A 15,727-nucleotide genomic window follows, 5' to 3' on the forward strand; every position below is an offset into this window, starting at 1 on the left:
TGTCTTCATAAATATAAAGGGGGACACGTTGACCGTCAGCCTAATGAAACGTTGGCTGGAGACAGCGAAGGGAGCACACGCTGCCGCAAACAGTGACGACGAGGGTGCCTCGTGCAGCCGGAGCGCAAAAGAATGTAAGCGGGAAAACTCGCACGTACTTGCCAGAATACTTGAAGTTTGTGTGTGTGTGTGTGGGGGGGGGGGGGGGGTCCGTGAATTGGTTCTCATCGCTTCCGGGGGTCCGTCACCGCCAAAAGTTTGGGAAACGCTGTGCTACGGTATAGTCGTACGTCCGCTTCTGCGCGTTCAAAATTCAAATTTCCATTGTCCAATCATGATGTAGACGGGCCGAGGACTAGCGCCCCTAGCGGATCGTGCGGACGGGCTCCTCATAGGGGTTGCCGATTATGACATGATCGTTATAATCTAGTAGGTCGTGGTTATAACGCATTTTGACCCGCACAAAGCAGAAGGAATGACAAAAAGAAGACGAAGCCTAATGGTTGGAACAGGACACACAAACCACAGGGTCCGGAAATCACATCTCATCAGCGTGCATTCCCCCCCCCCCCCCCGCCCTCCCACAGAACACGTCAAACGTGCATAACATTCGAGAAAGTATCCCAGTCGCATACCTGGCCGACACTAACATTTCACCGCGCACAAAGAAACGATTTCAATATAGCGGAATCCGTGACATCGCAACGTAACCTTGAAATTTGTCCCGCCCCCCAACGCGAGGGAAAGAAACAGAAACCAAAACTTGAGTCATGGAAACCCTGCATGGGAATCGACATGGACATTATTCTCTCCTCCCCCTCTTTTGACGGTGGGGTTCGAGAATATTACGCCGAACTCTCACAAAGGATATGCTTATTCGAAACACGGTAACTCACGATCTTCGCCAGAGATGGCCAAGTAAACGAGAGAAAACAAACAAACAAACAAAAACAAAAAAATCATCCATGAGAATCCGATCGCGGCTCTCAAAAGGCTCTGCTCGAAATCGCCTTTGAAGCGGAGGCATATAGCGCACGACTTCTCCATTACCTAGAGGGGGGTGGCACGAGGGGGTAGCGCTAAGCGGCAGCTAATATGGCCACCGGATTCCTGCGCGTTCGTCTGCTACGTTTGCTTCGCAAAGCAAAGACCGTGAAAGCTCGTGCTTTCCGTGGCTGCATTATGTCCGATTGTTGTAGCGGAAATTTTGAACCCTCTCCTTCATCCTGTGGATCAGTAACGATGGCAGCAGTGCTTCACGGTAAGAGCCGAGTAACAGCCGAAAATAAAAATAACAATAAAAACAAAACTGAAAATGTTACGCCGCAGTGCACCAAAATAACCACCGATGCAAAGCAGACGATCATTTTGAGTGACAGTGCCAGCACCAGAAAGGTACGTGAAAAGCAAACGATAAGTTAGTATCGAAAGCAGACGAAATTATAATCTTCGGCTGACGAGAAAGCAAAGAATGAGCAGAAGACCGAAACACCCTTGAACGCTAACGACACTTCGTTTTCGATTCAGGAAGCAGACGACGCCCTTCGAAGTTTCAAGCAGACGACAAAGCTTGAAGGTATCGTAAATAAACCACAAAAGCAATCCACTTCACTTATTGATTCAGGACTCAAAAATGTTCATCCTTCAAAAAAGAAGAAGAAAAAAGAAAAACATAGCAAATCGCCAACGAACGACTAACATGCAGAACGAAACGAAGGTGGATCGAGAAAACGCGGCACGGCGAACTTTTGTTAGCAAGCAGACGACGCCAAGGCAATCAGCAGGAGAAGAAGGGCGGAGGAGGAAGAATGGAACCGGTCAGTTTCCGCTGCTCATTGGACATGCACAGAATATGTTTCTGACGCAAACTGCGTGCAAGGCAGCGACCTCTTTTGTATATCTCAACATTTCTTTCGGGTGCACGCATAACAAAAAGAGCTCGGAATAAACAGTTCTTGAATCTGGAAGTGGCACATAGCAACACATACCACACGCATGAGAAAACGCACGGATAAAGCAAAGCGTGCAGACTGAAAGAAGAGTAGTGTCTATTATTTCAATCACAGCGCACTTCGGAGGACAAAACATAAAGACAATTCAATTTAAGGTTGCCGCTAACTGATAAGAAAGAAATTGATAAGAAAACAACCATGTTAATTGCTGATCATTTTAAAGGCTGTCTATTGGTCCGTTATGCTTTGCACCGCCTATTTTCTCTTTGCCCCCCCCCCCCCCCCTCCTTCAACCACGTGAAAATTTCCAACTCAGTCTTGTATATATGAGAAGAAAAAAAAAAAGAAGAAAAAGAGCAGCTTGGCCGTCACAGATTATCGCTGCGGGAGCCTCAAACGATACCAGAAGGTTTAGAAACGTAAAAACGAGACAACCCAAAGAGAGCAGGTCTGCAACCCTTCTCAATCATCACTAATTACCCAGCAATGATGGGCCGAGTACACAACCTCCAAATTACGTACAACGAGCTAAACACACAGTATCGACAGCCATTCATTCAACAAGAACAACAACAACAACAAAATAAAAAGAAAAAAAACTCAACACAGGTAATCGTCACCGATGTGCAGACACTTTGCAAGAAAAACGACCCACTCTGCATAGCCTAAACAGGTTCTTCCCTGTAATGTAGATAACTATCATTACTCTTCTTGCATATACGGGATAGCCTGAGAAAGCGACAGACCCGGAGTTCCCCTCGGTGCGAACCTGTACAGAACAGGATTCGACTAGTATTTCAACACCGTTCAAAGACGCGGACATCGACGATGTACGTGCAACGCATTCGACACGCAATAAAAAGGCGTCTCCCTGGTCATCCTCCGAATGATTTGTACCAACATTTCCGGTTCTTATGGGCTAGGATCGATGGACAGAATGAAAAGATCAGCTCGGTCACGTACGAGTGTCTTTTTTTTTTTTTTTTTTCGCAGCGCACGTAAAAAAGAGCATAGGTTTGGAGTCAGTGGATATTTCCTGTTTCCTCGTTCATATTACGTTGTTGGGATTCTTAGTGCACTCCAAGAAGAAGAAGAAGAGAAAAGAACGGTTTTGTCCTGTTTGGGGACTACATGAATTGCCGCAATCACTATAGTCCCTCGGGGGACGTTTGGGACTACTTGCAGTTCTGATGAGGACATTCGGGACTAATTCGGGACTAAACATTCAATGGGACTAATATGATAGGGGTGATGGTATTCACTGTGTTCAATCAAATACGATCAATCAATTATGGATTGCCATTACAAGCGTCACAAAGAAGAGACAACAAAATATGGATCCCATTCCGTTTTCTGAACCATATCAATCAATCGGTCAATCATTCAATTATGAAATGTCATTACAAGCGTCACAAAGAACAGTATGCTGTTCTTCGTAACGCTTCTGATGGTATTCCAGAATTGATTGATAGATTGGTTGATAATTGATTGATATGGACTAGAGAAAGAATACAAACCGAAGAAATTAAACGCTCAAAAGCTGGTTGTATAGATTATTGTGCGGTGAAAAATATAAAACCTGTTTCTACCGGAACACACTTTCGAAAATGAAAACGAAACGAAACGAAATGGGGCCCTGCCTCACGAAAACCAACACTAATGTTCCTCGTGACGACAAAAATCTGCACAGCTATCATCGTCAGATGTCGCCACTTCAGATTAGTGTCAGTATGTGCTGACTAAGGGAGTGTGCATTGTTACCAAGCAGGAGGACTACCTATGGAGGTAACCGCAGTTATATTAGATTAGTGTCAGGACTCTCTTAGAAAAAAAAAAAAAAAAAAAAACAGTTTCCCTATGCGGCCGCGAGGCCGCGCTCGAAGACACGGTCCAAGCTCCAAGGTCAAAGAGGAGCGTGTGTGTGCTTTGTCATCAAATAGGAGATCAACATATGAAAGCAGAAGGGTAGAAGATTCAGCGGAAATATTAAGCGCAGTGCCTCAGGACGTACGAGAGCCGCCGATATTTGGAACACAGGCAGTTCTTCGTTTGCGAACAGCCTCTGTTGGAAATACCGGCCCCTCTCTGAGGCATTTCTCTTACGGAGACTCCGAAACAATCCGAAACTATTATAATGGTGAGATAAGTTCGATACATTTTTCCGAAATTAAGAAATATGGTTGGTTTGGCAGTCGTGGACACGTTCGGGGCTCGAAACGAAACCGAAACTTCTGAAGGTTCCTTCTGCTACCTTCTGTATAGCCTGTGTGACGTCACCGAAAGTCTTGTGTGGGCCACCGGCTGTTTTTCGGGCACGCGTTTTGTAACTTCTTCGTGCCACGTGGATGGACAGTCATTCTGCTCCCTCGATTTCGTTCTAAAATATTCGCCAGCGGTAAAATCAAAATTTACAGTAAGCTGTAGCCGTACACGAGGTATACCGGTGAGGTGAGACTCAGTGTTGCTGGCCGTAGAACAACGCCTAATCACTCGAAGGAAAATATTCATTTTCTAATTATCTATATGCCACTTGAGGATGAGAAATTACATTCACCGAAATACGGTGTTAGTGTTCACATAATTAATGAGCCCATCTTCCTTACTTTTTTAGCCTACTATTCCATACATCCTTAATTTACTGATTCCCTTTATTTTCCCCAAACTAAAAACTCTGCCCCATTTCTTTTGCATTGTTGACTGATTAGATTGCGTGATTCGTATTGCCAACTGTAGAATGGGAATGCTTTTGCATCACGGCCATGGCACGGCACTACGGTTAATTACTACCGGTACACCACGGTGCGCTACGTATGGCGATACGAGGTTACGAAAGCTAAGAAGCATATATTCTACGGTGTAGCACGCGACTTAAATATGTCTCGTCCTTCTGAGAATATACTCAAACGAAAAGGTGTGCGCAAAATCTCTAGGCAGTGCCAGGTAATCTCCATTGGCGCGCATAAATCTGTCAGCGAGGCGAGGAACAGGTGCTACCCGTCGTGAGCATGACTTATATATGCCCCTGACATAACTATAATTCCAGAAACATCGCAGACGCTCGCGGTAACTTTTAACTTACATTCTCGGAAACCAGCCCGACTTCGAGACGACTGCATTTCATGCAAGCAAAAACAACAAATACTACTATATGAATGGCATTTTGGGAAAAAACAAGTTTACCCTCAAGCTGCTGGCGATATATTGCAGCAATGTCAACATCAAGGTAACATTCCAGCCATCAAAAAAAGAAAAACTCACACCTTTTGCTGTGACATCAAATGGAGTGCCAATCAATCTTGTGCGAAACCTTACCTGCAAAACAAAACAAAAAGTTATAATCACATCATTGCTATGATACTGACTCCAAATGAACGCGTTACAACAATAAAGCGAGAGCCGAAAGAACTTCCATTTTTATTTTATTTATTTTTATTCGCTGTTAGCGCCGCGAAGCGCACGTACTTTGTAGCGCACTTTGAAGCGCACGTACTTAAATAATCCACACTCGATGAAAGCAATGAAAAAGACTACTTTTAGTCATATTGGGAACTATAGGTGGATTGCCCAAGACCACTGGTCCCTTCGCGATTATACCTGCGAGGGCGTTTATGCCCAAGTTCAGAAACTGTTTGCAGAGCTGGGGAGTATAGATATCAGGGGGGGGGGGGGATATGTTTATTAAGAAAAAGAAAGGAAAGGTCAGCCAGACGAAGGTCGGCTTGCTATTCCAAACAAAAGGGGGGCAAAGGAGGGGGAAGGAAAGGGTCAAGGGAGTAATATGGGGAGAAACCGTATAGGACTAGAAGTTGTAATTACTTCCCAGTTACTTCACAGCTACCCGATCCCGGAAGGAAGGTAGCCTGAGACATATTGTCGGACACGGATTCCACGGGCCCCAAGAAGCAAAAGTTGCATCCACTAAAGGTTTTCCTCGACCGTCAACAAAAACTTAAAAAAAAAAAAAAAAAAAAGCAACGACAAAGCTTTCCATGAGTTAAAATCCCCGCGTTGTGCTAAAAACCGCTGCTTCGAGCTCCAGTTTATGTACTACCTTTCACCATTCAGTGTGGTGCAAGTGACCAGGTACTTTGCCAACGAGACGATGCCGGAAAAGACCGCCCCATTCGATACGTCAGTGGGAAATTAACGCTACGCAAGCAAGCATATTGTGCTTCCGAAAAAGAATGCGCCTGCATTGTGTATGCAATTCAAAAATTGGCTCGTTACATATATATGGCACAAGTTTCACCGTCGAGACGGACCAAATTCCCGGTTAAAACCAAATAAGAAGTGCCAGACTTTTACGATGGAGCACCATTTTCCAACAGCACGAATTTGAAGCCTGCTTGATATCACCGACGCGCTATAGAAGGACGTACGCAGGCTAACGTGCAATAAGTGCACGTTGTGTCGCTGTTGTATACGCCGAGAACTATAGTTCGTTGTAGCGAAGCTTCGAAATAGAAAACGCAGCTTCGCTACAACGAACTATATAGTTCTCAGTGTATGCAACAGCGACACAATTGCTCCGAGACGCAACAGTGCATTTCATTTCACAATTTCGCAGCGTGTAGCACCTCCAGCCAAACCTGTGTGGAAATTGTTCGCCTACAAGCTGCTCTCATTAACGCTTATCGAGAAACGCTTTTTTCCTCAGCTATCAAGGCAAACGTACTTCACATTGGTACAAAATTACCCCGACGCTTAATTAACTTTTTTTACAGTCTGAGCTCCGTAAGTATACGTATATATATGGTTGAGACCGGCGACGACCAATTAAAAGAACAGGTAATTCGACTTACGTAATAAAACGGCGACATCTTCCCAATTTGTACAACCTAGTGAATACGACCGTGTCGACTGGAAGTGAAGCGTTTAATTGGACACAGTCCGCGACGTCGTCGACCTCATAAAAAGAGGAACGGTTACCTCCATGTATATACAGGGTGCTCGCTCTAACGTGTCCAGAAATTTTATTTAAAGCGAGTGATAAAAGAGAAACGAGAGCTACTTTTAAGCTACTTGACTAAAAAACATGTGCTACTAGTGAAGCAGTACCTGTTTCTTACTCAAGTAGCAGAAAAGTATACCACTTGCTTTTATTTTATCGCTCGATTTAAATATAATTTCTGGACACGTTAGAGCAAACACCCTGTATATGCTAGCCATGTGACGTAATGGCGTAAACGTAAAAAAAATATTGTTACGTACCAATTGTTAATCGACAAATGAACCACACTGAAGCCCAATCATGTTCCTCAGATGTTTGACACAGTCTCGGGTGGTAACTGAGTAATAACTGGCTGCTCTTTTTCAGTGCCAGTCAGTACTCTTCTCAGAACTTGAAACTGAAACTATAGTTGCCACTTTTGGTAAAAGTAACTGTAAAATGTAACTAATTACAAGTTACTCGCGTAGTGGCGCATTTTTGTCATGTGCTTGCGTGCTCAGAACGATCTTTACCACTGTGAATGTCATACGGGCTTTCTTTTATGGGGGATGGGACTGAGAGGATGGAAGCCTATAATGATAACTTCGAAAGAACAATTACCGTATTCTTTATTGTTTTATTTTATGTAACAAGAATGTGACGCAAACTGCAGCTGACAAGTGGACGAAATAAAGTTTTTTTAAAGTAGCATTTGCCCGGATTACGTTTCTTAAAAAATAACTGCGTGACAACTATAAGTTACATTTAACGCGCTAAGTAGAACTGGTAATAACAAACGAACACAATAGCACAAAGAAACGCGGTCTCTCGGGTATTAAAACGTTATTAGAGTTGGGTACCCAAGCGCTATGGGGGAGATAAGGAGTCGTCAGAACACCGTTGGGGTTCTGGACATAACGCAGTGGCAACATCGTAAACCTTTGGGTCTTCGACGTGTGCATGGGTACCATAATCTAAAACTCTCTTATTATTACTTCACGCCCTCCACAATGTTTGCGCAACGGGCAGAGAACGTTCGACCTTGAACCAATCCTCCTTAAACATGCAGCAATCAATAAAGCGAACAAAAGAGCACTGAAAACTACGGTCATGGCAACCTACGTAACGCAAAGAAAAGAAAATGAAATAAAAATACACACACATACGAATATCTGTAGCGGGCCGCATGGGAGAGCACGTAACATCTGGCCACCGGCAATTAGAAACGTCCTTTTTTTTTGCTCCGCTGCTCACCAAATGCACATACACCGAACGTCATTTGCTCCGCGTGGTCCTTTACGAAGCAGAAACGAAAGCTATACATCGGAGAGGACCTCAAGTTTCGTGCCCACGGAGGTAGTTGTGTGTAACGGATGTGTGAGAAAAGACATGAAAACTGCAGGGGATCCGCGATTCCATGAAAATGTGTCGATTTGCTCCTTCATTTTGGGGATGGTTAGCCTCATTTATTGTTTTTACATAAACTCTCGAGTCTCCCTGGGCGATTTTTCACTTGTCACCTTCGTAAAGATTGCGTACGATTGCGTGACACGGTCACTTCCTATACATGCGACCGTTTAGGAGTGGTTAATCTCATAGCTTCTTTAGCACCAATTGTTTGTCCTCTGTATGAACATTAGGAGCATTTAGCCTATAGTCGAAATATGCCTACACTCTTAGAAATGAACTTCACCGCATAGCACGCTCCAAGCCAACCATAACCTCGAATGATATAGTTATCTGCCCTGATTTTCTGAAAACGGGAGGCGTACGCCTTTTTTGTGACAATTATGAACAGCATAAGTGCCACAAAAAAAAAAAAAAAAAGGCGTACGCCTCCTGTTTTCAGCAAATCATGACTGATAACGATATCATTCGAGGTCATAGTTGGCTAGACGCGATCTATGCGGTGAAGTTCATTTCTAAGAGTGTAGAAAGTAATAATTCACTCCTTATGCGAGCTTTAAGAGTGCTTGGCGCAGTTACATCACAACGGTCATCTTTCATGCAAGGTTGTGCCCTAACAACTTGGGTGACTGACCACTACTGAATCTTGCATTTCGAGTAGGAAACCAAAGGAGTACTAACACTTCCTCTTATAATTACGTGGAGAATAATGCGTAAAAGAATGATAATTATGGGTCTGCACTCTTACAAATGAACTTCACCGCATAGCACGCTCCTAGCCAACCATCATCTCGAATGATATCGTTATCTGACCTGATTTGTTGAAAATGGGAGGCGTCCGCTTTTTTGTGACAATTATGAACAGCATAAGTGTCACAGAAAAGGCGTACGCCTCCCGTTTCCATCAAATCAGGGCAGATAACGATATCATTCGAGATTGTGGTTGGCTATGAGCATGCTATGAGGTGAAGTTCATTTTTAAGGGTGTGGTTTTCGACAACTCTGTGGACGCCAAATTTCACGAATTTCATCATCGGGAAAGATTCGGAGACGCGCTTCACATTCAGACACGTGTGTATTTGAGAAATGCAAACGACCGAGACGAATGAAGTCCTTAAACGTCCACATTTGGTCTCAGTATGCTCGCCACCTCACCAAGTGCTCTAAATTTCTACGAAATTCCCGCCAAGCAATTTAAGACAAAACGACCACCGGAAGCACGCGTTTTCGCATTTCCGGAGCATATTACGTATATAGAGAGTGACAGGCAGAGAGAGAAAGTGACATATGTGTGACTAGAGCACATATTGCTCCTCAATTTTCAATCTGCCCAAAACCATCTAATAAAAGAAGCTAGCACGAAGTCTATATGCGTACCTGTAGCGGTCTTCGGTCCCATATTTCTTTTTTTTTTTTTCTTAAAGCTCCCCATAAAAACATTTCAAGGGACGCGCACCCCATCAAACATATATCCTCGAAACGACTTGAACCGTCTCATAGAGGACCACATGCACATTTTGCTCTCGATACCTAAATATAACCAGATCTATCCCGACCCGCAGCAGGTACATTTTTAGACGCACTTCCGCACTAACACACCTGACCTCTACGTTCAGATTTAAAAAAAAAAAAAAAAAACATGTCTAACCGCGCATAACCATGTTTGTAGTCCCCACTTTAACAAAAAAAATCTGGGCACGACGATTAAAAATAACCGCCCTCACTACCCATATCTCCGGCTCAAATCCATCTCCTTATCACGACGAATATGGAAAGTCTCCTACCTATAACGGCATGATTTTTTCTCTCTCTCTCTCTCTCTCGAACACATCCTAATCACCCAAAAACTGATGAAAAATAACTCGTCGCAAAGATTTTTACTTTCTTTGCGTAAAAAAGCAAAACGGCCATCGCCACCGCGCGGACACATCGTGTCGTCTGCTTTGCGAGTTGCTGCACGTGCTCTTCTTCCGGAAGTGAACGGAAGCGTTCCCCGCTCACTGCTTCCGGTGTCACCAGATGCGATGGTAGCGCCGCTAGTGACATATCCGGAAGATCCCCCCGCTTTGATTTGGCTGGGCTTTCCGATGGTTTTTCTTTCGACTATTTTTTTTTTTTTCGCGAGAGCCCGGATGCATACATTAAGCCTTTCTTCCTGTTCCAGATCAGGTCCCCCCCCCCCCCCCCCCCCTTTAAACCGTTATGTGGATGCTACGGCTTAGACATAAAAGCTATAATAACGGTTCGCGTACAATGGATGAGAAGAGAGAGTTTTATTGCAATTACGAAGTAAAGCCTCCAGAAAAAAAAAAGAAAAAAAAGTGTATGCGAAACAGGAGAAATTTGTCTAATGTGCGTCTTCCGGTTCCTGGGCGCTTTTGAAGGGGTGCCGCTTTGGTGATCGGGAGAAATGAGTTTGTGCAAACGTTTCTCACGATGTCTCAGCAGGACGATTAGGAAGGCTCATATATTTGCATCCCAGAACGGGAGAGAAAGCGAGAGAGATAGAGAGAGAGAGAGAGAGAAAGTACATGAAGGAAACGGTAATGGCGATGACACTGAACAAGAGAAGGGGTGTTATACGCACCTGGATTCTAGCCGTAAAACCCCAAAGGGTCTTTAGTTTGTCGTCCCATAATTCTACACGGTAAACTCAATAAGTCTAATTGAATTAAGCCGCAAATATGAAGACGTGCAGTGTATTCGAATGAACACGTCATGCCAAAAACTTCTATTAAGCAGCCACATATAGTAAAGCTCAAAACCACCCGAATGAAATGAAGCTGCTGGCGCCCAGTGGACAGCCACCGTGCCCCAAACCCTTTCTCGCTGTTATTTACTACTACTACTACTATTAAGAATTTGATACCCAGCATTTTATCGTAAAATCTGGACACAAGAACGACAATCGCCAATCTGCGCCAAGCAACGGTTTCGAAACCATATGCAAAAAGATTAATAATAATAATAATAATAATAATAATAATAATAATAATAATAATAATAATAATAATAATAATAATAATAATAATAATAATAATAATAATAATAATAATAAACATTCTAACAGGACTTGAAAACCCGAGACGAGGTAGGGACGAAAACAGACATACACAAACACGGTTTCAAACTCAGCTCAGAGACCGTGTTTGTGTATGTCTGTTTTCGTCCCTACCTCGTCTCGGGTTTTCAAGTCATAGATCGTCACCACCAGCTCGCTTGCTACCTAACTTTCCTTTCGTTATTCTAACAGGGTTAGACATAATCGGTCCTAAAAGAAAAATGTGAAAATCAGGACTGACTGCTTCAATTCACGCAGTGTGTAGCAAATACATTGGAATTCTAGTACTTTTCAGCTGTTGCTGAGTCCAAGAGCTTTCCGTTGCTTCGAAAGAGTTTAATTAGATTCAATTTCACTTCATCCTTAATTCAATGCCATATAGAAACAATGTCTTCTTTTCCTTTCCTTTAAAGGCAGGAGCATATATATAGGAGTTAAAGAGAAATAAATCTAGTAAGGTGGCAAAGATGGCAAATCCACCGATATATCTAGCATATGTCTGGACAGCAAACATATGTCCTCGGTTTCTTTCGCGGCGCAAAGAAAGAAAAATGAAAAGAAGCCGTCGATTAGAAGTACAGAAAGAACGGAGAACGAATAATCAATATTCCAATGACCCCTAGACGTCCTAAGAACATCCCAGTCAGATGCTGTAACTCCTTGCGCCATCCAAGCAGACAGATGCGAGATCGGGGGGGTTGCACCCAAAATCTCCACCCTTTTTTCTGGTTGCCGTGGGAACCCTTCGCATCGAACCATCTGCTTGCGTTGCGTGCAGGTATAAACGCATTAAATCTAAGTCCTATACATGCACTCCTTCAACCACGAAAGGAAAAAAAATTCACATAAAGGGGTTACTCGGTACACCTATCCATACGCTCGAGGAAGAGGGGGGGGGGGGGAAGTGGTAGTAGTGCACTTGGGAAAAGTGCACGTTGGGGAGATATCAGACGCGATCAACAGGAAGCGATAAAAAAAAAAAAAAAGACGGGAGTAGGTTGTGTGTGATGTAAGAGTTATGCGCAATAGTGCGCTGTTGTGCAAAATGCTTTTTTGTTTGTTCTTTTCAGTTTGCTGGTTGTATAGAATGAGTTGTGTGCCCTATAGAGTACGGGAAGAACCAGGAAAAAAAAAGGAGCTACGTCACAACTTGTGTAGCTTGGCATTTCATAACGTGCACGTTGAATCTATCGTAGGATACAGGGTGAATGAGAGACGAGCCTGTGAACCATAGAAGTCGCGTGATACGTTACAACGAAAATCAGTAGAAAAAAAAAAAAAAAGAAAAGAAACGATTCGGCAACACAGCCGCCATCTTTCGGCGCACGATAAAGAAACCTCGGGTGGGCAAAATTTCAATCCGCAGACCATGCCAATGTGACGTCGGTCATATTTGGATAGCGACGTAAAACCACCACTTTCAATTGATGAGATAACGATGAGATAACATCCGTAAACCACTTTTCCTCGTGGAAGGCTTGCCACGCGGACAGCCTTAACCGCGGTTACGCTTAATCGCCGCTACCCGACCAAACCGCGGTTATTGTGAACCACGGTTTGGTAGTGTCACACGGCAGGTTGTGACATCTGTTAGCAGAGACCACGTGACTGATGACAAGACGATGAAAGATGACAACGCCAGATGTACCTTCTCCTTGTCAACGATTGCAACTTTGTAGAAATTCAAAGCATCCCGGAAAACTACTCCGCAATAGCATTCAACCTTTTCTACAGACAAACCGTTTCAAAAAGGATCTCTCGCATAAACAAGCTCGGAGCGGCGAAAAGAGAAGGGCTGTAAACAACAGATGAGGTCTTCCAATCCATGTTCGCAGCTAAAGATACGTCTCACTGTAAATAAGTCGGATGTTCTCTGACCCACAATACTTTCAGCTGGAATCCCTCGCACGCGACTGCGTCATTATTCCAAGAACCTATAGTCGCTTTTGGCCCCTTAGGAACCTCGGACGTATACTACTTTCGGGGAGTCCCGTTGACTTACTCCAGTTGATCTCCCACCACACGTTTTAAATGGCTGAATGCGATCCGAAACCACACTCTTAAAAATGAACTTCACCGCACAGCACGCTCCTAGCCAACCGTAATCTCGAATGATATCGTTATCTGCCCTGATTTGTTGAAAACGGGAGGCGTACGCCTTTTTGTGACAATTATGAACAGCATAAGTGTCACAAAAAGGCGTACGCCTCCCGTTTTCAACAAATCAGGGCAGATAACGATATCATTCGAGATTGCGGTTGGCTAGGAGCGTGCTATGCGGTGAAGTTCATTTTTAAGAGTGCAATACGCTGCAAGTGCATTGAACGATATCGCCTACACTCTTTGAAAAAAAAAAAAAAAGGTGTACTTTAACTCATTTTCCTTGCCACGGATATCGTTCCCTTTTAGAGAGTACAATTACTCTCAAAAAGGGGTCTCCTCACTCCCTGAAGGGTGTTAACTGATGTTAACTACCCGTCAAAAGTTGACTAACTTCGCTTGACTGAAAAAAAAAAAAAAAAAAGAAGAAGAAGAAGAAGGAAAGAAAAAGAACGTGCTACTGCTCCACTTCTGCTTTTCACCATTACGACCGATCAGTCCTCTCTTAATGTCACGCAGCAAAATAGAGATCGCCTTCCGTGCGCTGTTCTGTTTACATACATTCTATATGTGCTTTTATTAGAGTGCCGTGCTTGCTGTTCGCGCACAGTGGTGGCGGCACACACATGTGGCCTTTTATACGTGGCAACGGGAGCAGAAGAAACCCGAGCCGGGCGGGCGCGGGGGGGTCTCGGTCGACCTCCCGCCGGCTACGACGCGGCCTTCAAACAGACGCCGTCGTCGCACGGGATTCGTGAACCCAATGGCCCACACTCTTAAAAATGAACTTCACCACATAGCACGCTCCTAGCCAACTATCACCTCGAATGATATCGTTATCAGCCCTAATTTGTTGAAAACGGGAGGCGTACGCCTTTTTTGTGACACTTATGCTGTTCATAATTGTCACAAAAAAGGCGTACGCCTCCCGTTTTCAACAAATTAGGGCTGATAACGATATCATTCGAGACGATGGCTGGCTAGCAGCGTGCTATGCGGCGAAGTTCATTTTTAAGAGTGCACTATACTTTTCTCCTGCTTGGACGAAGGATTATGCCACATCATTCGGACAGCGTGATGGCGAAGATTGGAAGGTGTGGAGGTTTCAATCCTATACCACCTGCCATGCTGTCTCAGGTTTTCGATTGTTTTTTTTTTTTTTTTTTTTTCGCGCCCTTTCCAGACTGCCATCGACAAATAGTTGCCCGCATGCACTCTTAAAAATGAACTTCACCACATAGCGCGCTCCTAGCCAACCATCAGCCCGAGCGACATCGTTCTCTCCCCTGATTTGTTGAAAACGGGAGGCGTACGCCTTTTTGTGATACTTACGCAGAAATGTTGTCACAAAAAGGCGTACGCCCCGCTCTTTCCACAGATCAAGAGTGATAGAGGTACACGGTTGGCCTTCAGCGTGGTGCTGAAGCTTTGTTTGAAGAGTGTGAGGTCTGCCCAGGACGCGTAATAACCCATTATCTCCTATTTTTTCTTGCTATCTGTGTACTGCTCATATAGCCAGATTTGCTTCGCGGCGCAGAGCAAAAAGCCATGCCCCAAATACGGGTAGATTGTACTTTTACAATAGGCATATTACTCATCAATACAGGGGTATGTCTACAATGAATAATGAAATGATGAATATAATAATGAAATACTGAATAATGAAACATTCATTGTTTATGAATGTTAGCCAGGTGAGCCACTTGATGAATCAATAGGGAATTTTAGATAATCGTAATCGCCCTCCGATTCCAACGTCCACCACTGTGAGTCAATCCGATATCAGCAACGTGACGTCAGCCGCTCTGAGGGAATCGGGCGATTGGCTTATCATGCTTCCGGAAACGTTATCGTGAAACTTCTACGATCGCGCTGATGACGTAGAACCACTCTCATCAGTGCAGTTTTCTGTTGACTCGAGTCCCAAAATCTGGGCCGTCGAATGCGAGGTAACGTATACGGAGAGGCCCGGTTTTCGGGGATGCCCTTCCTCATCATCCGGGTCTTTGAAATGATATATCACCGCCTTTATATGGGACGGTCGTGAAACAAAATATTGTGTCAGTAAACTTTAAAATCCTTCTATCGTCGCTTCCAATAAGGAAGTCGGTTGCCGCCTCATCGGGTTACTTCATCCACTAATCCGAAGGAATGCCAGATGGAGAGCCTTATCTTTTAACAATGCGAACTCCCTGTCAATCGAGTTGCTCGTAAATTAAGGAATGATCGATGCGCTTAATAACGAACACCGCTACAAATAAATGAGTGTTATGACAG

The 15,727-nt window shown here is 44.0% G+C and overlaps 1 protein-coding gene across 4 annotated transcripts in view; it reads right to left on the reverse strand.

The window, feature by feature from the left end:
* Positions 1-15,727, reverse strand: part of LOC135389015 (epidermal growth factor receptor-like) — a 152,173-nt gene that overhangs the window by 109,662 nt on the left and 26,784 nt on the right. For 3 of the 4 annotated variants that reach the window (XM_064618933.1, XM_064618934.1, XM_064618938.1), the window contains exon 2: positions 5,213-5,264. The exons of the other annotated variant lie outside the window; for it this stretch is intronic. In XM_064618933.1, the coding sequence (XP_064475003.1) occupies positions 5,213-5,264 (52 nt within the window). The remainder of the gene's footprint in view (positions 1-5,212; positions 5,265-15,727) is intronic. 4 annotated transcript variants of the gene reach the window in all.

Source organism: Ornithodoros turicata, chromosome 3 (genome assembly GCF_037126465.1).
Source record: "Ornithodoros turicata isolate Travis chromosome 3, ASM3712646v1, whole genome shotgun sequence".
NCBI classification, from domain to species: Eukaryota; Metazoa; Arthropoda; class Arachnida; order Ixodida; family Argasidae; genus Ornithodoros; species Ornithodoros turicata.